A 24,535-nucleotide genomic window follows, 5' to 3' on the forward strand; every position below is an offset into this window, starting at 1 on the left:
AGAGCCTCCGGGCGTACCAGACAGGGCGCGCGGGCCCGGGTCTGCCTAGCGGAAATACCCTGGACTCAGCACCGCCCTCCCTGCCACGCGCCGAGCGGAACTCCCGCTGCCGCCACTCCCGGGGCTCGCAGGAAGAAACTGGGACGTTGAGGACGCAGGGCTGGCCGGAGCCGCGGCGCGTGGCACGCGCAAGCCCTACCGCGCATGCCCCGCGCGCCGAGGGTTTTTTTTTTTTTTTCTTTCCTCCAGGCCCCGCCCCCTCCTCCGCCTGCGAGCCGCCAGTGCCATCCGGGGAGCCTTTCCGCGCATGTCCCGCCCCCGCCCCGCCTTCCCCGTTCCTTCGCCCGTCCCCCATCAGCTTCCCTCAGCGCTCGACCCTCCGGACGCTCCCGCGCATGCTCCGCCCCCTGGGCGCCCGCCCTCTTGCGGTGCGGCCTCCCTCCCTCCATACCCGCTTGGCCTGGCCGGCCCGGCGGCCGACGTTCCCCGTGCGTGCGGGCGCCTGACTTCACTTCCGGCTAACGCGCTCCGCTTTGCCCCCTGGCCCCGGATGGTGACTGGTTGTGGCGCTGCACCTCCCGGGACTGTCACTGAGCCGCTTCCCAGTGTGATTGTGCTGAGCGCAGGCCGGAAGATGGCGGCTGCGGCTGCGGAGGCCTCGGGCCCGAGCTGCTCCTCCGCGGCGGCGGCGACGGCGGCAGGGGCGACGGCGGCCGGGGTCTCCGAGTGGCTGGTGCTGCGGGATGGCTGCATGCGCTGCGACGCCGACGGACTGCACAGCCTGTCCTACCACCCGGCGCTCAACGCCATCCTGGCCGTCACCAGCCGCGGGACCATCAAAGTCATCGACGGCACGTCGGGGGCCACCCTTCAGGCCTCGGCGCTGAGCGGTGAGCGCGGCACGCCGGGCGGGGGCTGGGCCGGTCGCGGGCGGGCGGAGCCGGGTTGTCGGGATGCTGGGCGAGGAAGCCGCCCAGCCCCGGGGCTCGGCCTCGGGAGGGCAGCGGGAAGCGGGAGGGCCGGGGATGGCGCGGAGGCCCGGAAGCTACGGCAGGGGACCTTCGGACTCTCGGAAAGCCCAGCGTTTGGGGGCGAGGGCCCGGTGAGGCGGAGTGCGCTGCGAGTTGCTTTCCGGGCCTTGTGTGTCTGGGCCGGCCGGGCCCTGTGGGTGAGGAGGCTTCCTCAGGAGGTCGGCGCCTGACAGGGTCGGGCTCGCCCGGCTCCTGGACGAGGTTTTTTTGGGACCAGCTTCTGGATGGACCAGAGGGGAAGGGCTGGTAGGCTCGGCTGTGGCGGGAGAGGTGGGTGCCCGGAGGCAAGGGGCGGGAAGCTTCCCAGCCGGCTGTCCAGCAGCCCTCGGCTGTGGAGCCCTCCCTTCCCGGGGAGTAGCGGCCTGTCCGTCGGCTGTCCTCGGGTCTCGCAGGTGCGGGGACCTCCGGAGGACGGCGAGTCCGCATAGGGGTGGGCTGGGGACCGGTGGGCAGGGAGGTAGGAGAGGAGGGCCAGCTGTCTGAACTGTTGCGTGGACTTCTGTGGGACTCGCAGAGTGCAAAGCCGGTTAGACGGGGCTCCCACCCTTCCAGGGTCAAGAAGTGTAGTCCCCCTTGTAATTAGGTGAACCTTCAGGCCCTTTCGACTGCTTTTTACCAAACTGAGAAATTGGTAGTTGGAAGTATGTCTGAATCTCCGCTTTGGAGGGAAGAGCACTTCTGGGTGGTGTAAACGTTGCTTCAGGAATAGAACTTTTAGGATGCGTGAGGTTAAAGTTCATTCAGTGGACAGACTGGAGTGTTTTGGGATTGCCCTAAATTATTTGCTGAGATGCCATTTCATTTGTGGATAAATGATGTCTTAATTTTGATGTTAAAGATTACAATGGAGAAGTTCGTGTATTAGTGGGTTTAGACTCAGGCACAGAGATAAATCGTATTTTATTTAGCTAAATGGAAGTAGTTATGTGGTCTACCATTTCCTTTGTGTTATTTTACACAGACATACAGGGATAAGCTTATTGTGTAAATAAAAAGGCATAAGAATAAATGGCAATTAAGGATACAAAGATGAAATTAGAGATGCTAATTTTTGTTGACTTGTGAAAGAACTGGTGATGTATAGTTACAGCATGTAAACTTCTATTACATTTAAGAGATGTCTAGGAGAAAGTTTCAGGTGGTAGGCTTATAAATTTCCATTTTGTGCCTTAGGTAAGTGACAGGATGCGTGGCCCAGATGTAACAATGCTCGCTTACTGCAACTTGGATATAACATGGTATTGTGGCTGAGAGGAAGATGTTCATGAACAGTTGACTCTTTAACATTCACTTAAAATATTTTAAATATGGACAGGACTTAATTGTAAATGGTCATGTAGTCCCCTACTTGGCATAAGAAGTAAGATATTGCAAATACAGATGCTTACCCTGGCACCTGAGTTGCATTTCACTGACCTTTTCTTCCTCTCTTTTAAATACTATCTTTTTTTTTTAATGTTTATTATGCATACAGTGTTCTCCCTGAAGAAGGAACCAGATCTCATTATAGATGGTTGTGAGCCACCATGTGGTTGCTAGGAATTGAAATCAGGAAGGACCTCTGGAAAAGCAGCAAGTGCTCTTAACTTCTGAGCCATCTCTCCAGCCCCTTCTACATCTTTTTTTTTTAATAATTCATTTAACTTTATTTTATGTGCATTGGTGTGAATGTATCAGATCCCCTGGAACTAGAGTTTCAGACAGTTGTGAGCTGCCATGTGGGTGCTGGGAATTGAACTCCGGTCCTCTGGAAGAGCAGCCAATGCTCTTAACCGCTGAGCCATCTCTCCAGCCCCCCTTCTACATCTTAAATTTGATTTTTATCACTTTCATACATGTCCATGCTTTTGGCCAATCATATAATATTTTCACAATTTCTAATTTAGGATAAATGGTGTTATCACATGTATGTTAGGATTTCTCTCTCTCTCTCTCTCTCTCTCTCTCTCTCTCTCTCTCTCTCTCTCTCTCTCTCTCTCTCACTGTGTGGCAGGAAATCACTTTGGAGAGCTGACTGGACTCTACTTGGGAGATCCACCAGAATCTACCCCCAGAGTTCTGGGATTAAAGGCATGAGGCAAAACTCCAGGCTTCGGATTTATTTTATTTTATTTTTCTTTATGTATATGATTTTGAGTGTTTGACATGAGTGTGTAGGTGCCCTTACAGGTAAGAGTATGGATTTCCTGGAATTGTAGTTACAGGTGCTTGTGAGTCTCTTGACCTGGGTGTAGAGAATGGAGCTCTGGTCCTCTGGAAGAGCAACAAGCTCTCTTAAAGGATGAGCCTTTTCTTCAGCCCAGGTGTTATGATTTATTGTTTTTCCTTTTGGTTTTTTGAGACAGGGTTTCTCTGTATTGTCTTGGAGGCTGTCCTGGAACTTGCTTTGTAGACCAGGATGGCCTCGAACTCACAGAGATCCGCCTGCCTCTGCCTCCCGAGTGCTGGGATTAAAGGCGTGCGTCACCAACGCCCGGCTACAAAAAATTTTATTAGCAAACTTATTTAAGTGTTTTGGATAGACAGTTTAGTTGGGATGTTTTTGTGTCTGGAGGCCATGTTCCAGAACAATAATGTGTGTCAGGACTTGTTAAAATGTTTTTCTATTTACCTGCTGTACACAGAAAGAAAATATTCACCTTAGTGATGGAGGAGGAAGGGTGTAGGTATATAATATGAATGCAAAAATAGATAAATTAACACTGATGGGGATGTGTACTTTCAGATGGCCATTAATGAGGATTTGAGTATGTGATTAAAAAAATATGTAGATGGGGCTGGACTTGTTGGTTAAGGTACTCTGCTTTTCCAGAGGACTTAAGTTCAGTTCTCAGTACTTGTGTCTTTGTGTCTGGCTGCTTAGAGCTGCTTATAACTCCGTCTGAGGGTACCTGGAAATAATGTGTCTGTCTCTGTCTCTGTCTCTGTCTCTCTGTCTCTCTCTGTCTCTCTCTCACACACACACAGAGGTGTGTGCACACACACAGAAATGATATTAATAGAGAAGTTAGGGCTAACAGAATAGGAGGATTGTAGGAAAACACTTGGAAGTAATAGTAGATCAATTCTAAGACATTTTTTGTATATCAGAACTAAAACTTCTTTTGAATAAAGCTTAGCTGAGGTTGTGTAGGTTATTTGTATGTGATTACTCAGATGATGGAGCAGGCATGCTGCATCCCATGTTTAACCTGAAATATGTAGGTATCTGTGGATAGCAGTTAGTTCTAATAAGTAAGGAATAGGTACTGTTCGTGGACATTGTCCTAATACAACTCCGTTTTTCAATCCAAGGGAAGTGAACTACCTTCTTTTCTGTACTAGAGAAAGCTGTCTTTGTCGGGATAAATAGTTGGGTAACCATATAGAGTTTTATTGGGTGACAGTAATAATATTGGAATTCAGTTTGTAGAGTTGTGTGTAGCTTGGAAGTTAAAGAATTGAAGCAGTATTTACATGTATGTATTCAGTTTGGGTTCAAATTGGTGATAATTAAAAAATTATTTTATTTTTCATGCTTTATTTATTTACTCATTTTTTTTTTTTTAGGCAGGGCTTCTCTTTGTAATAGCCCTGACTGTCCTGGAACTTGTTCTGTAGAGCAGGCTGGCCTTGAACTCACAGAGATTCACCTGCCTCTGCCTCCTGAATGTGGTGGTAATTTTTAAACTGTCCATCAATGTTTTCAAATATCTGTATCTGATATAGAATGCTTATAAATATAATTTTACTAGATTAAGAGTTGTCAGAATATACAGTGTTAGGCAAATATTAGAGTATATTTTAATGTTAATATTATCCTGGTCTGTAGAGCGAGTTCTAGGACAGCCGTGGTACACAGAGAAACTCTGTCTCAAAAAAAAAGTTAGTATTTTGGGAATTTAACTCAGCAGAGATTTGAGGCCATCCTGGTCTACATAGTGAGTTCCTGGTCAGTCAGGGCTACATAGAGAGCCCCCTGTCTTTTAAAAAATGTATTTTGGGGGTTGGAGAGATCCTCCAGAAGTTAACAGTAGGTGTTTCTCTTTTAGAGGACCCAGGTTTAGATCTCAGCAAGGTGGTTTACAACTATCTCTAAATCTGGTTGTTGCAGGGGATCTGATACCCTCTTGTCCTCTGTGGGTTGTGTATACATGTAGTGCACTTACATTCATGGGGGTAAGACACTCATACACATGAAAAGTTAAGGTTTTGGAGAGTCTGATGATCCATGAACATTCAGTGGTCCTCCATGAGTTCCTTTTCTCCAGGCTTTAGCTTTGTCTACTTTGTTTCGTGAAGTGGATTATTTTTCTTTTCTAATTATATTTATTATATTAGCTTTATTTTCTGGGATGTACCAATTTCCTCCAATTAACTAGGCTAATCATAATCTTACTCAGGTTGTTGTGTGGTCTTGTTTTGTGTCAGGGTCTAACTCTAGCCCAGGCTTCCCAAGTGTTGGAATTACAAATATGAGCTTCCATGCCCTACCCTTACTCAGGTTTTTTTTTTTTTTTTTTTTTTTTTTTTGGTGACAGGGTTTTTTGCTCATTCTGATAGGCACATATTGGCTCACTCTCTCTGGGTGGTTTCCTTTTCTTCTCTCTTTTTTTTTTTTTTTGGTTTTTTGAGACAGGATTTCTCTGTGTAACTTTGAAGCCTATACTGGCACTCGCTCTGGAGACCAGGCTGGCCTTGAACTCACAGAGATCTCCCTGCTTTTGCCTCCCAAGTGCTGGGATTAAAGACATGGGTTATGCCTGGGTTTTTTCTTTTTTCTAAAAAAGGATTCATGTTACCCAGGTTGGTCTCAGCTGTGTATTATAGGAAGACTTTGAGCTCCTAGTGCTTCTGTCTCACAGGTGTGATTGTTTTCTCTCTCTCTCTTTTTTTTTTTTTGTAGATCAGGCTTGCTTCAAACTCAGATATCTCAGCCTGTCTCTGGCTACCTACTGTAGGGATCAAACGAGTCCCCATCCTCAGTTTTGTTTTACTTTGCATTACTTAATTATTTATGATGTTGAACGTTATTTCATTTGCTCAGTTGCCTCTCCTTTTGTGTTTATTTTCTGACTTTGTGTCCCCTTCCTCCTTCTGTCAGCCAGGAATAAACCCATGAGCCTAGATCCCTGCCCTCACTAAACAAGGGCATTACTGAGCTGTGTCCTTCAGATGACAACTGGGTTTTATAAACTGAAACTGCAGACACCACTTGGCCATATCATTTATGATTAGTTGGGCACCTTTCTAGCCAGTTCTGATTCAAGGGTTTTAGAGTGATAGAAGTAGCATGTTTCTAGAGACAAGTGATTTTGGTTAAAGTCCTTATTTTTTTTTTTTCAGCATAGTGACTTTGTAACTTTGATTAAATTAACTTAACATTTCTTTTCAACCACTCATTTGCGCAAGATGGTGGTAATATGGTTTCAATTGTGAGGATTTAATCTTTCTGCCTATGTAGTGCCTTAAACAGCAAACACACACACACACACACACACACACACACACACACACACACAAAATCCCCACTTTTATTTGCAATCCTTGTAAACAGCTTTATTTCTTTTCATACTCTTTAAATCTTCTAAACTAACCTGAAAATTTGAACTATTTTCTTGATTTACCACTTTGTACTATATTGCACAGTTCATCAATTTTTTGCATTGTTGTAGGGATATAGTTAATTATGGGAATATCTTCCATACATTGGTTGATGATTTTCTCTTGTTCCCTGAAATAGCACCCCCACTAACTATATTTTGTATGCTTGTTTATTATTTATTTATTTTTCATGAGCTTCTTTGAGGATATTAGAAGACTGTTGTCAGGTAGCCCTGGGTTTCACTTGAGCATCCTGTATCTCAGCTTTGTCAATTAATAAGATGGTAGTGAGGATTAAGTGGTCAGACCCTAAATGCCTCACACATACAGTAGGGAGTGAGTGAATGAATGCTGATTTTCTTACATCTCTGAGTCTTTAGTACTGTCATGATATGAATTAAAATGTTCACAAGCTTAATGTTTAGGCATATATGGAAATATGAATGTGGTAACCTTGATAAATATCTTTCTAATTTTTTCTTTCCTTTACTTCCTACGGGGATTAAATCTTGGTTCCATGTGCATGTAGGCAATTGATCTACCAGTGAGCTTTTATTTCCAACTCTGAATAAATACTTTTTTGGGGAAAAGATTTATTTTTATTTTATGTATATGAGTGTTTTCCTGAATGTATATACATACACCATGTGTGTGCAGTCCCTGTCCGTAAGAGAGTGTTGAAATCACTAGAACTGGAGTTACAGATGGTTGTGAGGCACCGTGTTGGTGCTGGGAGCTGAATCCGGTCCTAACTGCTGAAACATCTTTCCCACCCGTGCATAGCTATCTTTTTTTTTTTTTTTTTTTCTTTCCGAGACAAGGTTTCTCTGTATTGTTTTGGAGGCTGCCCTGGAACTAGCTCTGTAGACCAGGCTGGCCTTGAACTCACAGAGACCCGCCTGCCTCTGCCCCCCTCCCTCCCCCAGTGCTGGGATTAAAGGCGTGCCCCACCAACGCCCAGCTGGATAACTGTCTTTTAAGCATATCGGTGAGGCTAAATATCAGAACAAAGTTAAGGCTGTTGTATAACTTCTAATTTGTATACACATTGTTCATGTAGTGTATCTATAGGACAAAGTTTGATCTCTTAAATTTCTGAAATGGGTTCTAGATTTGTGCTGCAGTGCAAAGGAGTACTTGTAGTTAAACATTTCTGAGATCCTTGTGGTATTTTGAGAAAAAGGTCTTAACTGGTGTTTAAGTCAAGAGATCAACCTACCTCTGCTTTCCGTAGTTGCCTGATCTTGAGAATCTTTTCCTTTTTACAAGGTAGACAGGATTTTGAGAAAAATGTGTTAGCTGGCCGTGGTGGTGCATTCCTGGTGCTTGGGAGGCAGAGGCAGGAGTATCTCTGTGAGCTCCAGGCCAACCTGTCGTCATAGTGAGCTCCAGGAAAGCCAGGATGATGTATAGAGAGAACCTGATTAAACAAAAAGAGAGAGAAAGAAAAAAATGAAAAGAAAATTGTACAGTGTTTGTAAATAAGAAAAAATCTTTGAGTTGGGTGGTGGTGGCACACACCTTTAATCCTAGCACTTGAGAAACAGAGGCAGGCAAATTTTTTGAGTTTGAGGATCTAGAGTGAGTTCCAGGACAGCCAGGACTACACAGAGAAATCCTGCCTCAAAAAATCGGAAAACAAACCAAACCAAAACAAGCAAAAAGATCTTGGTGTTCTTGTGTTCCACTGCAGCTTCATTAAAGTTTAGATTGGATGCATTTTTTTATGTTTGCACCTTATTCAGCTTTTGTTTTGCAAGTGCTTTACCACTGACTACATCTTGGCATTACTTTTTTAGTGTGTGTGTGTGTGTGTGTGAGAGAGAGAGAGAGAGAGAGAGAGAGAGAGAGAGAGAGAGAGAGAGAGAGAGAGAGCGCACACTCATACACTTATGCCACTACATGTGGCAGTCAGGATGTTTTTTAGGAGTTGGTCCTATCCTTCTGTTGTGTTGGTTCCAGGGATTGAATTTAGGCACTCAGGTGTGTGTTGGTATGTTCTCTTAGCTGTTGAGATATCTTGTTGGCCAGATTATTCTGTTTTCTTTATTTGTATATATTCCTTGCACTCTTTTTTCTTTATTTGTATATATTCTTTGCACACATTGATGGGCTTCATTTTGATATTTTCATATATGTATGTCATGTACTTCTACCCCTGATCATTTTTGACTTGATTGGTTTATTCTAGATCATTGGTCCTCAACCTTCCTAATGCTATGACCCTTTAATACAGCTCTTCATGTTGTGGTGATGCCCAACCATAAAGTTATTTTTTGTTGCTGCTTCATTACTGTAATATTGCTACTGTTATGAATTGTAAATATCTGATATGCAAGAATATCTAATATACAACCCCCATGAAAGGGTCATTGGACCTACAGGTTGAGAACCACTGCTTTAGATGCTGATTCATCTGTATCAATGTCTGACAGTATTTCTTTTTTACTTTTGGAAAAAAAAAAAACAGGTAACTGTGATTGGCTTTGAACAACTATGTAGCTGAGGATGACTTTGACCTTTCTCCTGAATCTGCCTCCTGAGTGCTGGGTTATAGGCTTGGATAACCTGTTGTGCTGCTGAGGGTTCCTGTATGCTCTATCCACTGAGCTATATCTGCAGCCTCATTAACAAATTCTTGATCAAAGTTAGAGCCCAGAGCTGCCTCTGAAGAAGTTTTGGAGCCTGTGTAGTCCTCAGGAAGTCTATTTTGGATAAAATACAAATTCTTCCAGTGATGGAAAATTTAAATGATTCAAACTAGTTCTTTTGACTAACTTGGTACACGTAGCCTTCCTACATGCAGTTCTTCATCAAGAGATAATAAACATGGTGCAGAATTGGGATTTTAGTTGCCCTTAAAAGATAGTTTAGTATCTTCTGTGTACATTTGAGTTATTTATGTTCTTGTGTCCAGGAAAATAATTTAATTAGCAAAATTTCAAAAACAGCTAAAATTCCAAGAAATGCTAAGTGAATATTATCTGTAGGCATTTCCCACACCTTTGTAAACTAAGTTCTTATCTGCATTCCTAGTTATCTCAGAGGGCTCTATACACTAACTTTGGGGAAGTTAGGATGCTATCTCCTCCTTGTGAACATCTGGATTCTTACCACACCTCATCACCACAATCTCCTTTGGGACTAGGAGTATGTACTTGGGCTGTTTCACTTGATAGACTTCACTGATATTAAAAGATGACCTAATTTATGTCAAATGCTTGGTGTTCTTTCCTTTTTATAAGCAAAACACTCACCTATTAATTATAGCAACTTCTGAGATCTTTCTTTCCTTTATTTTGTTGAGACAAGGTTTCTGTGTAGCCATGGCTGTTCTGGAACTCTTTGTAAACCAATCTGTCCTTGAATTCAGTGTCCTCTTGCCCTTTTTTGGGGGGGGGGGAGTGGTGATACTGGCATGAGCTACCATACCATTTTTTCTTCATTTTGTAGTCCTTTTTTTTAAAGACCCTTTATAGTTATTCAAATTTTTACATTTCTTCCCAGGTTGTTTTCCTAACTCTTGAATCCTTAAAGATGGGCTTGCTCTAGCAGAAAGTTTACCCTTTTAGTGGTTTTAGATTTATTAATGATTGGCATTATAAGAGCTCAGATTCTGGAGCCCCACAATTTAGTAGTTGTTTGCTCTTGTTTGGGGGTGCACTTGATCTCATTGTGAAGCCCTGAGTAGTTTGGAGCACATGCATTCAAAGGCGAATGTTATCTGAACTTACTCCCCATCCTTAGCACTCTTCAAAAATGCCTGAGTACATACTAGTATATAAGCTCTGTATTCTACTTTGAACAATAGAAATATGGAATCTATTTTTTTTTTTTGGTTTTTTTCGAGACAGGGGTTCGCTGTGTAGTTTTGGAGGCTGTCCTGGCACTGGCTCTGTAGACCAGGCTGGCCTCAAACTCACAGAGATCCGCCTGCCTCTGCCTCCTGAGTGCTGGGATTAAAGGCGTGCGCCACCAACGCCTGGCAATACGGAATCTATTATTTGGTAGTTTTTAACTCTTAGTGATGCAGATACTGTTTCTACCTAGGTGTAGGAGCACACACCTGTAATCCTAGAGTTCAGGAGGCTGAGGCAGAAGGATCTTGAGTTGGAGGCCTCCTTAAGATACACAATGAGTCTTATCTCTAATAACAACAAAAACGTTCTTATTTGAATTCAGTGTATTCAGCTGCATTTCTATACATGGAAATCTGGAGAGAGGGTACAGTTTCAATAGAATACCTATAGCAGGGGCTGGAGAGATGACTCAAGTAGTTGTGTACTCTCTGCTCTTCCAGAGGTCCTGAGTTCTCAGCAACCACGTGGTGGCTCACAACGATCTGTAATGAGATCTGGTGACCTCTTCTGCCCTGCAGGTATACATAATAAATCTTAAAAAAAATACCTACAGCAAAACATACTACACTTATTAACCTTTTTTTATTTTAAAGATAGGAGGCCTTATTATGTAGTCTAGCTGACCTAGAACTCACTATTTGGACTAGGCTGGACTTGAACTCACAGACTTCTGCCTGCCTCTGCCATAACCTTTCAAATAGCTACAAGTACTAAAAAAATCAAAACAAACCCTCCTCAAAACCCACATACTACATTGGAGACATAGTTGGTTTTGTTTTGTTTTTTTGTTTGTTTGTTTTTTTTTCTTTTGTTTTTCGAGACAGGGTTTCTCTGTATTGTTTTGGAGGCTGTCCTGGAACTCGCTCTGTAGGCCAGGTTGGCCTCGAACTCACAGAGATCCGCCTGCCTCTGCCTCCCGAGTGCTGGGATTAAAGGCATGCGCCACCAACGCCCGGCTAAAACACATGAGACTTTAAGTGAGCAAATTTACTTGGTGTGTCTAGGGTAAATGACTTGGTGTGCTTGAGGCATGGTCTTATATAGACCAGGCTGTCCTCATTTCTGATCCTCCTGCCTCCCCCTCCCCCTCTTCTGTGCTGAGATTACTGGTGGTTGCCCCCATGCCCTGCTCACTGGGTGCTGGCAGTTGAACCTGGAGCTTTCTGCATGCTAAACACTCAACTGAGCTATAACCCATTTTTAGTTGAATTTTAATGTATCCCTCAACTTTTTCTGTAGAAAAACGTCCCAAGTTTTTGTTAGTAAAATATGCCCTATATTAAAAATTGTATATAGTGACTGAATATGAAATATGCCCATAAGGCTGTATGGCAAAGGCTAAGTTTTTCTGGCTTTCAATTTTTGTTTGTTACTTATTTCTGTGGTACTGGGCTTTGGTTGAACCTGGGGCCTAGTGAATGCTGTGCAAGCACTCTGCTACTTATTTGCATCCCTTGCTAATTTGTTATATATTCACAGTGCACATGTTTATTCATTTGTTATGATGTGGGGTCTTACTCTGTAGCCCAAGCTGGTTTCAAATGTATGTTCCTCCTGCCTCAGCCTCTCCAGTTCTGGGATTACATGTGTGCCCCACCCTTCATGGCTTGGATGCCTGCCTGCCTGCCCGCCTGCCTGCCTGCCTGCTCCCCTGCTTTTCTTCCTTTCTTTTTCTGCGTATTTATTACGTTTTGGTCTTTATGTGTCTTGATTAAGTTTTGAATTAATCAAGTCTTTGGATAGTTTTTTGTTTCATTTTCTTTTCCTCTGAATCAAAATGTCACTATTGCTGAAGAGAATGACCTCACATTGGGGACTGGAAAGAGGAAGGAAAAGATAAGGGAGCATAGCTAATGTCCTTCTGAAAAGCGTGCATGTGCCAGGGGCGGTAATGGTGATGGCGGCTGCGGAGGCGGAGGCAGAGGTGTTGGTGGTGCACACCTTTAATCCCAGCACTTGGGAGGCAGAGGCAGGCGGATCTCTGTGAGTTTGAGACCAAGCTGGTCTACAAGAGCTAGCTTTAGGACAGGCTCCAAAGCTACCCTGTCTTGAAAAACCAAAACCAAACAAACAAACAAAAAATTGTGCATGTTTCACAGTGTGTTAGAAATTAACTTCACCTCATTGGAGCTTAGTGTATTATATTAAAAAGTTTTAAAAGTCATGCAGAACAGTTGACTTATTAAAAGACATTGTATGTGGAGTCCTGGGGATGTAGTCATTACAGTACTTGCTTTTCACATGGAGAGAGGGGTGGTGGTGGCACTGTATGGTATGGCAGGTGGTGATATACAGTGAGGTGTTAGGTTGCTTTGTTAGATGTCTAAAGCAAAATGTGAGGGAGGACTAACTTCTGTATCCTGAGGTTGTTAAAAGAATCAGTAACCAGCTGTAAGTTAACTGCCCCAAAGTTGCCAGTGTGAGAAGTAACTCGGCTGCAAATCAGCACAGTTCTATTTGGAATGTGTCCATGTGGATTTCTGTTTGCAGCCCATGCCTGAAATACTGTTTGGGACTTAGTATAGATAACACACATTTCCAGAATGCCACACAGACCCTTTATCATTCCTCACATAGTCCTTAGTGTAAGGCAGCCCAAGTCAAACTTCATGTTCCGCAGCAGACAGGCTGAGACAAAAGTTCCCTAGATAGCTCTGCTGCTCTTGTTCCCCATCATTCTGCTCTTCTGAAATGTAGTCTCAGATAAAGATAGATGTCAGTCCTTATTTTGTGCTCTATAGCCCGAACAGTGTCCTGAGGGAAAAATAAAATCTGTTTTCTAAGGTGCTGAGAGATCTAACTGACAGAGTTAGCATAACAAAAGACCCATGCTCCCTTGAAGGGAGCAGTACTGTCTTAGAATGAATACTCTCTGTGGATTATACTTCGAAAACTTTGTCAGCTGGGTTTGGTGGTTCATGTCTGTGGTACTGTACACTTGAGAGGCTGAGACAGGAGGATTGCTGTGAGTTTGAAGTTAGCCTGGATTACATATTGATTTAAGTATTATAGTTTTGTGTTTTCTTTAGTATTATAGGAATTGTCCCACACATTTTTTGCTTTGTTTTGTATTGTTTTTTGGTGACAGTGTTGAGGATTGAGCCCAGGAAGGGCCTGGACATACAGTAGGTGAGCATTCTATATGTTGCCTAGTGTAAAAACTTTTTGATCCTGAATTCTTATATTAGCATACTTTTGGGATTCATTAAAGTTGTTATGGATAGCACTTGTAGGATTTTATTTTTGAATAATATTCCATTGTTATATACCATTTATTTAAGCCAGCAACTTTGAAGAATTTTTTTTTTCTCGAGACAAGGTTTCAGCTCTGGCTGTCCTGGAACTCACTCTAGACCACGTTGGCCTTGAACTTGAACTCTGTGATCTGCCTGCCTCTGCCTCCCAAGTAACTGGGATTAAAGGCCTGCTCCACCGCTGCTTGGCTCATACTTGGGTATTTTCATTGTTTGGTTTTTATGAATAGACTTACCATAAATACCTGAATACAAGTTATTATGTGAACTTAGCTTTCTGTCTCCAGTGTAGCATCCTCTTCCCTCCCCTCTCTTCCCCTCCTCTCCTCTCCCCTCTTCCATGGGTGTTAGGTCTCCTGGAACTAGAATTGCAGACAGTTGTGAACTGCATGTGGTTGCTGGGAATTGAACCCAGGTCCCCAGGAAGAGCAGTCAGTGCTCTTAGCCACTGAGTCATCTGTCCAGCCTTATTTTCAAAAAAAGCTGTCAATCATTGTGACTGTGTCATGTTACATTTCCAGTAGAAATAGTAAATTCTATTCTCCTTATGCCTTGTTAGCATTTCATAGTGTTGTCTGTATATTGTGAAGATGTCTACATTACCTGCTACTTAGCTTTCTCTGACAAATACCCTAGACAATCAACTTAAGCAAAAAGATTTGTTTAGTAAGTTTTAGAGGTTTTCTTTCTTATTTTTTGGGTTTTAGCGATAGAGTTTCTCTGTGTAGCCCTGACTGTCCTGGAAATCACTCTGTAAACCAGGCTGGAAAGCTACAGCAAGTAAAATGTGTGGTACTGAGGAAGGAGACATGGCTCAGCAGTACAGGGCTTGACTAGTATGCACACAAATGCTGGGTTGGGCCCTTAGAAATGCAAATAAAAACAATGCAGTACGAAAGAAAGATAGACATAGAACATGCTGGGATGGGTAAAGAGCCAAGAGCAAGGGGTCAAATCCATTATTTGAGGGAAAGGGTAGTCTATAACAAATGATTCTGGGAAATCTGGTTGCATACAGGTCACTGTCTCCACCCGTTCCCTCGGGTAAAGAATAAAGAATAGTATATAAGAATAGTATGGTGGAATTACCTTTCCTACAGCTCCTTTCCTCTGTTCTGTCCCTGGAAGGTGTTTACCACATTCGCTCTTTGTCTCATGGAGATGTCCATAGACCCTCCTCCCCCTTTGGTGTGGTGCCTGAGTTTTGTGGAACAGACTGCCTTAACTTGTGCTTTTGCCTTGGCTTCCTGTGTTCTGGGATTGCAGGTGTCTCTTACAGCGTTGTGTAGCTGCCAAGTTTTAATCAGTTTTCCCTTGATACTGGCTTTATAGTTCATACTCCAGTCTGGTATGCTCTAATCATGGTCTTAATAGACTTCCTTCCAGTTCAGTGTCTCATCCAGAATTGTGTGTCACATTTAGTTGATATGGAAACATATGTTTTTAATGGCCTTGTTGGTCTTAAAAATCTTAACTGTTTAATTTTTGTTTTTTTACCAGCTAAACCCGGTGGACAAGTGAAATGTCAATATATTTCCGCTGTGGATAAAGTGATATTTGTGGATGATTACGCAGTAGGTTGTAGGAAAGACCTTAATGGAATCTTGTTGTTAGACACTGCTCTGCAAACTCCAGTTTCAAAGCAGGATGATGTGGTTCAGCTTGAACTTCCTGTCACGGAGGTAAGTAGAAACAAGTATACTGTGTGCTTTGTACAAGGTAACCTCTGACCTTTGGGAGTTAAGAAATTAAGTTGTCCTGTAGGACATTGTTCATAAGTTGTGCTTAAAGGACTTTGTATAGTTACTTCCATAAAAACAAAGGTTTGAGTCATAAACTACCCTTTTAAATACTTTCCTTTCTCTGCACAATTAATTGGTGTTTGTTGAAATAGTGTTTTAGAGGTGAACTCTTCTTAGCACAGGATAAGCAGCTTTAACAAAGTCTCTAAAATACAGTGAATTAATAACAAGATGACTAATGAGTAGTAATAGCCCAGGGCTAGATGTATGGCCACGGTGTCAGCCTCAACACTTAGCTTAGCTGTGAATTGTAGACAGTTGCTCCAAGTTCCATCATTTCCAAGTCATAGGAGACCAGCTAACCACATCTTTTCTTTATTCTGTCACTCTCCCTCTCCTCTCTCTTTCACCTGTGTCCATCTGGCTGTCTCTTCCTCTCCCTAGTCCTCCCTCCCTCCCTCCCTCCCTCCCTCCCTCCCTCCCTCCCTCCCTCCCTCCCTCCTTCCCTCCCTTTTCCTCTCCCTTTCTTCTCCCTTTTTCATCCCTCCAAACTGTTTTCATACTCACCTTGTTGGGCACAATTTAGTTACATAGGATACTAAGCTTGAGAAAGAGATTAGAAATTTTTGAGACATCTCATGTAGTCCTGGCTGACTTCAGCTTACTCTGTAGTCATCCACCTGCCTCCCCCTCCCAAATGCTGGAAGAGAGGCATGTGGCATCATTCTTGGCTCTCTGCTTAGTTTTTGTTTTGAGACAGAGGCTCACTTGTAGCCCTGAAACTTAGGTCTGTCTGCCTCTGCCTCTTAAGTGCCGGGATTACAGTTTGAGCCAGCATATCTGGCTTTATCTTTTATTCTATGTATAGCATTGCTGAGTTGTTGTACTATTTGTTGGATGGATTTGTGTACTGTAAGTACTTTATATATACTTACTGAAGAATCTTGTATTTCTGTTGAAAAGTTGACTTGATGTTTCATTTTTGTTCATAGTTTCAGCATGTTTATTTTTCTTTGCTTAATTTATGATAATCATTGTATTGATATATTGCCCTCTGGCTACCACACTAAATGCATTGCTTTACCTCATCTAAATGATTAACTAGGTTTATATAAAATTAATTGTAAGGTTAAGTTTTGTATGGTTAAAACCATTATGAATTAGCTGAAGGAAAACCTGATTGTTGTGTTTTATTTTCTTTTTTTTATTACCAGGCACAGCAGCTCTTATCAGCATGTCTAGAAAAGGTAGATGTTTCTAGTACAGAGGGTTATGATTTGTTCATCACACAGCTCAAAGATGGCTTAAAAAATACATCTCATGAGACCGCAGCAAACCATAAAGTTGCTAAGGTAAGAATTGAAATGCATTTGGGATGGAGAGATATGCTTACATGATAAAGTTGAGATTTCAGTGTTTTTTTTTTTTTTTTTTTTTTGGTAGCATTCTTTGCCTGTTCACTGAGTAGTAGAAGAAGCTTAAACTTGCTAAGCAGCAGTCTCAATAGCCAGTTTGGTAGAACTGTTATGTTCTTGGTGGAATATTCTTTTGTGGCAAAATGAGCTGTGTAGCTTAAAGCACAGAGAAGAAGAAAAGTCTATGACTAGCTCTGCTAAATAGTTTGCATGCTGGAATACACTGTTGTGTCTATTTGTGTTACAAAGCTATGGTTAGAATCCTCTGATGGAGATTTCTGACGCCTCAGGATGTTACTATAGTTAGTATTAGTTATTAGTGACACTGCATTATAGATTACCTTTTTTCTTAGGCCACCCTTTTCTGGAGGATACCAGGGTAAGACAGTAAATGTCATGGGCAAGAGCCCATTGCTGGAACTTTACTTTTTCTTCTTTGAAATGCTTTCCTTGGTCAGTGGCGAAGTCTAGAATACCAACGTGGTACAGAAGAGGTTCTGTTGTCCTCCATACCATGTGATATTATGGAAGAAGCATTGTGATCTGAACAGGTACAAAATATGCATCTGTTACAGTGAAACAGATTGCTTCTCTGGCTAAATTGATCTAGTATAGTCAATTGGCTAGCTGGCTCTTTCTCCTGAAAAATAGTTGGTGGCCTGGATAGTTAGTCTTGGTGAGGAAATTCATGTGATTGGGCCTGTGCTGAGTTTCCATTTCTTGCCTGGCATCTTACATTAAAGCAGTACTGGAAACAGTATTGGAAAGGCTGTGGAGAAAGATGATTTTTCATTTCCTTTGCTGAGCCCTTATGTAGTGTATATGTAATTCATACTGCTTCTCCTGAGATTGTATGTAGACTTTTCCCTTTGATTTCCTTGCTTTCTTTTTCTTTCCAGACAGGGTTTCTTTGTATAGCCCTGGTGTCCTGGAACTTGCTCTGTAGACCAGGCTGGCCTCAAACTCAGAGATCTTCCTGCTTCTGCCGCACAAGTGGGGACTAAAGGTGTGCACAACCACACTTTTATATAATCCATTGTCATTCTTGAAGATTTGACATTGTACAAAGGCCAACACAGGTTGGCTAAGTGGTGCTGAGATGTTTAGTTACTACCCCTGTTACTTTTCAAGTGTCTGATCTAGTAATTATCAGAAATTTCCTCAGGATTGAGTATTGTTTTGGTTAAGTACTTTGTAGGAATGGAATGTTCAGGTGCTTTTAGGCCTTTCCTGTTTTAGTGGTCCTTACATGGGAACGGCATTAGTGTAGGTGGTTTGTCACTGGGCTTGTGCCATGCCTGTTCCATTTATGTCTTCAGGAACCTGAGAAATTAGTATGGTGTGGATTGGAGGACCCACACCTTTCAGAGATACTTTTGTACCAGAAAGCCAATCACTAGTCCTCATGTTAGTGATCACATGGATGTTTAGTTCATTTCTGCTTGCTTACAGTCCTTGAGAGAGAATTTTATTTAACCCATGGGTATCACTTGTAGTGAATGCCCATGATTCCTTCTGGGGGGCAAACTTTATGAATTACAGTATATAGTTGGAATTTTATTGTAAAACCTTTTCGCCGGCCGTTGGTGGCGCACGCCTTTAATCCCAGCACTCGGGAGGCAGAGGCAGGCGGATCTCTGTGAGTTCGAGGCCAGCCTGGCCTACAGAGCGAGTTCCAGGACAGCTTCCAAAACAGTACAGAGAAACCCTGTCTCGAAAAACCAAAAAAAAAAGTAAAACCTTTTCTAAGTGGAAGTCAGAGTTTTGTTTTTTGTTTTTTTGGTGCTGAAGACTCTTCAGTGGGTAGGCTTCTCATCTGTTAACAGGTTTAGAAACTAGGTAAGAGATTTCATTCAATTTTTTTTCCCACTTGTGTCCTATGATGTGCGTGCGTGTGCCTGTGTGTGTGTGTATATTGTGAGAGTGTGCCTATGTGTGTGTGTTGTGTGTGTGCATATGGTGGCCTGTAGGAGATGAAATAATTGTATCTCTACCACCTTACAGTTAACTATTTCTTCCTGGTGAGAATATTTGGAATTGGCAGTAGGTTGTTGTCTGTGGCCAAAGTACTGTGTAGTAGCGTTACTGAAATAATAGGTTGCCAAATAGATGATCACCAGCTAGTTCATCAAATCTATGCCTCCTGCTACTTTGTACCCTTTGACCAGCATCCCCATACTCTTATATCAGCTCTAGTAGCTGTCATTTTACTCTTTGGTTCTGTGAGTTACAGAGTATAAATTTTACATGTAGGTGGTACTTGTGTTCCTGTTCCTGGCCTATTGCAATTAAATTTGCAATTTAATTCACTCAATCCATATTGATACGAATGATGGAGTTGCTATCTTTTACAAGGCTTTGCAGTCTGGGCAGTGGTGGTGCAAGCCTTTAATCCCAGCACTTGGGAGGCAGAGACAGGTGGATCTCTGTGAGTTTGAGGCCAACCTGGTCTACAAGTCCAGTTCTAGGACAGGCTCCAAAACTACAGAGAAACCCTTTCTTGAAAAACCACGTTAAAAAAAAGATACTGTAAAAGGCCTTGCAATATTCTACTGCATGTACTTGGTGCACTCACCCACATGCCATATTTTTGTCTGTTCAACCAGTTAGTGATGGAGACCTGTACCTTGTTATTTTTAGAGAAAAGATTTAGTTTTTTACTTAAGAGCAGATTCTTGCTGTAAACAATAAACTTATGGTATAGTCGACATAGCAATACGTAGCTCTTTAATTGATCAGATGGTCAAGGTAGGATTTTGGTTAAACTGCAGAAAAGTATCTCCTTGCTTATATTTCTGTTTTCTTTTAGTGGGCCACAGTTACATTTCATCTTCCTCATCATGTATTGAAGTCTGTTGCCAGTGCCATTGTAAATGAACTCAAGAAAATAAATCAAAATGTTGCTGCCTTACCTGTGGCATCCTCGGTGATGGACAGACTGTCTTACCTCTTACCCAGTGCACGTCCAGAACTTGGTGTGGGGCCAGGGCGCTCTGTAGACAGGTAGGACCCTTGCTCTTTGGGGTATACTGAGATAGAAATCCTAGATTTAGGGTTAACCAAAAAGTACCGAAAAATATTTTTAGATTATAATATTTTAAAAAAGTAGATTTTCATTTACTTGTAAATGTTGTGGTGAACTGATTACTGCTAAGAGCATCCATAAGGAGATTCCAAGATTGTATTTTGAAGATTCTGGTGCTGAGTGGTTTTTGAGGAAATTTTAACCCATTTTAACTGTTGGGTGTGTAATATTTTGCCAGTGATGAAATTTCCTTGCTTTTGAGTATTCTGACAAAAACTGTATAGAAATATGAGTGTAAATAAAATTGCTTACTGTTTTCATGGAGGAGTGGGGTGATAAGATCAAATACATTGCAGTTATCTGTGATGTTCTCAGTGAAAGACATACTAAAAAAGTTATTTAAAGGGACATGGCGCTGTAGGTATGACTAAAATACATTGTATTCACCTATGAAGTTCTCAAAGAAAAAATTGCCTCCCCACTTATTGGAGTAGTTTCCTTAAAATATTTATGCTGTTTGCCATAGTACTTTGAAAATCATTATTTTTTCAGATTTATTAGAATCTATTATTTTTTTCAGATTTATTGGGTAACTGTTTTGTGTAAAACTAAAGCTTCTGTGTATTTGGTAAAAGCTTGATAAGTCATTTGATATTAAAAGTCCTAAAGTTTATTAGTATTAAGGTGAAATTTAAAGCCTGATAGTTTTAATTGAATATTCACATTGGATTTTCATATTTCTGTTAGTGAATCACTTTCCATGCTCTTTCCTGAAGTGCACTTATTAATAGTGTGTGGTGATGCTAGCTAGTATAGTACTGAATGAGTTCATTTTAAGTATGGCTCTTATATTCATAGTTTGTAGCAGTTTATCCTTTACATCGCTCATTTGCCCTGTTTTTGTAAAGTGATCGTATTACAGACACAATTTCTGTTATTTGCATTAGCAAGTGGTAAGGGTTTTTATATGCTAGAGTAATGTTGTTATCTCTGTCTTTTGGATAGAGTATGCCACTTGAAATCTGAATATCAGATGCTGAGTGCTACGGCTATCATTAAAATATTCTTGCAACCTATTTGGAAGTGGGAACAAAGAGAAGCTTGTGATTAGAGCAAGTGTTGTCTGAGCAGTGCAGATCTTGAGATGTTATCAACTCTGCAGAGCTATTTTACAGTTACAGTCCTTTCTAAAGAAGCTACTGCATACCATGATTAAGCGTTGTATTTTAGGAAATGAGATCATAAGATAGGATTTTTCTTTTGTTTTAGTTACTTGTGACAAGAAGTAACTTAAGGAAAGGTTTATTTTGGCTCAGTTTGAGGCTTCAGTTCATCATAGGGGCAAGGCAGGGCCAGGGTATTATATGTACTGTCAGGAATCAGAGAACAGTGAATGCTGTTTCTCCCTTTTTTTCATCCTGAACCCCAGGTATTGGATAATGCTTCCCAAATTAAAGGTTGATTTTTCCCTCTTCATTTGAACTTCCGGAAATGCTCTAAAAGGGACTAACGTAAGGGATATGCCATCTGGGTGGTTCCAAATCCAGTCATATGCTCCCCAAGTACCAATTTGATGGAGTCTTGAAGTTATTTCGTTAATAATGATTCTCCAAAGACTTTGGTAGACATAGTGAATTGAGACCGTCTCAATCTCCCCTCTCATAAATACATACATAACCTATACATGGAACTTTTCTAACCTCCATAGTTTTTTCTTTTTTTAGTCAATAAAAGAAAACATTTATTAGTATATTTCAAGGGGCTGTGTCCTGGGTAGTAACAGAGCTACTATCAGGTAAACTTTCCTTTTTACTTTGTGAGAGCTGAGCCCAGGGTCCTATGCGTCCTGTGCTTTGCTGGGGTTTGGATCCAAGGGCTCAATTAGTGTTAGGCAACTGCTTCAAGTTCTAATACTGATCTGCCCCTCCCTCTCCTGGCACATGCTTTTAAAAGTCAGAGTGCAATTCTGAGTAACAGAGCACTGCTGTAGAAATCAATTCTTCTGATCTGTTTTTCTCATGATCCTCCCCCCACCCTGGACTTTCAGTTACTATTTATACAGCTATAAGAGCAAGAGGAAGCTTTACTCATAGTTCTTTCTTACTTGAAGCCTCTTGGATTTCAGTTTGTTATTATCCTTTAAAAATTCACTGGTTCCCTGAGTTATAGCCTAACTCTGCTTGAGTAGAATGCTATTATGAAAGTGTGAAGGGGCTGGAGAGATAGCTCAGAGGTTAAGAGCACTGACTGCTCTTCCAGAGGGCCTGAGTTCAATTCCCAGCAACCACATGGTGGCTCACAGCCATCTGTAATGAGATCTGGTGCCCTCTTCTGGTATGTGCAGACATACATGGAGGAAGGATGCTGTATTCATAATAAATAAATCTTAAAAAAAAAAAAGTGTGAAGATTTCATGGTTTGTTTTCTAGTTAGGCTGTCTTCCAGCTGGTGATGCTCTTGCCTCAGGCTTCAGAGTGCTGTGAATTACGCTTTTTAAAATTTACTAGAGTTTCTGACCTTAGTGGTGCACACCTTTGATCCCAGCAGGCAGAGGCTGGCTGAGTTTGAAGCCAGCCTAGTCTGCCTAATGAGTCTCACAATGGCCAGGGCTGCACAGTTGAGACCCTGTCTCAACCAATACTAAACTAAATTTTGCTATCGTATAGATAGAGCTTCCCTGGAGGAAGATTTTCCTAAAGAAAGAACAGAAAACTGATTTATAGCCAAAAAAACAAACAAACAAACAAACAAACAAAAAAAACACAGGTGCTGCTTACGAGTTTAACAGTAGCAGAGACAGATGCCCACATTAGCTGGCTTGTGGCCTGAGGAAAAAGTGCAGGGCTTTCTGGCAGCCTCCTCATTTCCTGTTGTCTGGTTGGTAATTATTCATTATTAGTTAACTTAATCCACCTGTGGAATTATTTAGTTACTGTAGCCATTAATCATCTTTTCTTTACAATTTGTAGGGGAACATGTTGAAAATAAAAATTGGAACATAACCATTCCCACTTAATTTGATTTTTTGAGACAGGGTTTCTTGTGTAACAGCCCTAGCTGTCCTGGATCTCGATCTGTAGACAAGACCAGCCTCGAACTCACCAGATGCACTGCCTCAGCCTCCCAAGTGCTGGGATTAACCACCTGCCAGCTTCTTTCCCACTTGTTTTTCATGTTTCAGAGATTTTCTTTTCTGCAGCATTAAATAGGAGTTTCCCTGTAGTTTGATGCTTTGCTCCAATTATTTGCTGTTTGTTTACTTTTAGGGCATTGATGTATAGTGAGGCTAACAGAAGGGAGACATTCACTTCGTGGCCTCATGTTGGCTATAGGTGGGCACAGCCAGATCCTATGGCTCAAGCTGGATTTTATCATCAGGTAAAAAGCATCCAAAATAGACATCCCCCAAGTGTGTTATTCCAGCCTTCAGTACGCCCAGCGTTTAATTAGTTTTGTTTTCTTTTTAAAGTGTTTTATGCAGTCTAAGTATGTGCTTGTTTGGATACGTGCTTGTGAGTTTTATTTGCCATGTACTTGGTTGTGATGCTGGTCCTACATTGGGAATTTAGGGGGCAAATAAGTATTGAGTCATTTTTGGTACTTCTACTTTTGCTACCAAGTTCATATGGTCTTTAAATGTCATTTTTTGGGAAAATGTTCTCATTGGATATTTGATTATTTTCAGTGTTTGATTTCTGCTTTTATAAACTAGATTCTTGAGGTAATGTAATAAACATTTTTGCAAGACAGAAATAGTGGTATACACCTGTAATGCTATCACTTGGGAGTCTTAGGTGGGGGTGGGAGCTTATGAGTTGTTTAACAGCCAGAAATATTTAGCCAAACACTGCATTTATTTATTTATGTTTTACTTTTGAGACAGGATCTTATGTATTGCCATAGTTGGCCTGCAAATTTGTTGAACACTTCTTATTTATGTACGAGCACAGTAGTACTATAAAATTTATTTTCCTTAGAAAATTATGAAATTGGGAACTTTTTGGAGAGTTGCTACTGAAAAGCTGTTTTAATAATGATTGGTCCTTCCCTTTCTCTTTTCCCTTCTGTGCCTGCTTCCTTCTTCCTTTCTTCCATCCCTTGTCTCCTTTTCTTCCCTTTTATACCTATCTGCTTCCTTTCTCTCTCCTCCATTTTGACATATTTTGCAGCCTGCCTCATCTGGAGATGATAGAGCCATGTGCTTTACTTGTAGTGTATGTCTCGTTTGTTGGGAGCCTACAGATGAACCTTGGTGAGTCTTGAGTTTTCTGGGCATAGTAAGCTACAAGCTACGTTAGTATTATAGTGCTTCTAAAGTTTACTTTTCTGATCTTGTTGTAATCTTTTTGTCTTTTTTTTTTTTTTTTTTTTTTTTTTTGGTTTTTTCGAGACAGGGTTTCTCTGTGGCTTTGGAGGCTGTCCTGGAACTCGCTTGGTAGTCCAGGCTGGTCTCGAACTCACAGAGATCCGCCTGCCTCTGCCTCCCGAGTGCTGGGATTAAAGGCGTGCGCCACCAACGCCCGGCGACAATCTTCTTGTCCTTTTGCTCTGTGTTATTGACACTGTCTTAAGAGAATGAGGTAGTCCTGTCTATATTCTGTCAGAAGAATTTCCAAAATCTGCAT

The 24,535-nt window shown here is 41.7% G+C and overlaps 1 protein-coding gene across 12 annotated transcripts in view; it reads left to right on the forward strand.

The window, feature by feature from the left end:
* The first annotated feature begins 426 nt into the window (after positions 1 to 426).
* Positions 427 to 24,535, forward strand: part of Birc6 (baculoviral IAP repeat containing 6) — a 161,203-nt gene continuing 137,094 nt past the window's right edge. For 11 of the 12 annotated variants that reach the window (XM_040730949.1, XM_040730952.1, XM_040730953.1 and 8 more), the window contains exons 1-6: positions 433 to 890; positions 15,229 to 15,410; positions 16,685 to 16,822; positions 19,695 to 19,888; positions 23,177 to 23,288; positions 24,080 to 24,162. In XM_040730949.1, coding sequence (XP_040586883.1) covers positions 551 to 890; positions 15,229 to 15,410; positions 16,685 to 16,822; positions 19,695 to 19,888; positions 23,177 to 23,288; positions 24,080 to 24,162 — 1,049 coding nt within the window. In that variant the 5' untranslated portion in view covers positions 433 to 550. Of the gene's footprint in view, positions 891 to 15,228; positions 15,411 to 16,684; positions 16,823 to 19,694; positions 19,889 to 23,176; positions 23,289 to 24,079; positions 24,163 to 24,535 lie in introns of all 12 variants that reach the window. The other variant, XR_005870837.1, reaches the window with a different exon arrangement.

Source organism: Mesocricetus auratus, unplaced genomic scaffold (genome assembly GCF_017639785.1).
Source record: "Mesocricetus auratus isolate SY011 unplaced genomic scaffold, BCM_Maur_2.0 Super-Scaffold_100024, whole genome shotgun sequence".
NCBI lineage: Eukaryota > Metazoa > Chordata > Mammalia > Rodentia > Cricetidae > Mesocricetus > Mesocricetus auratus.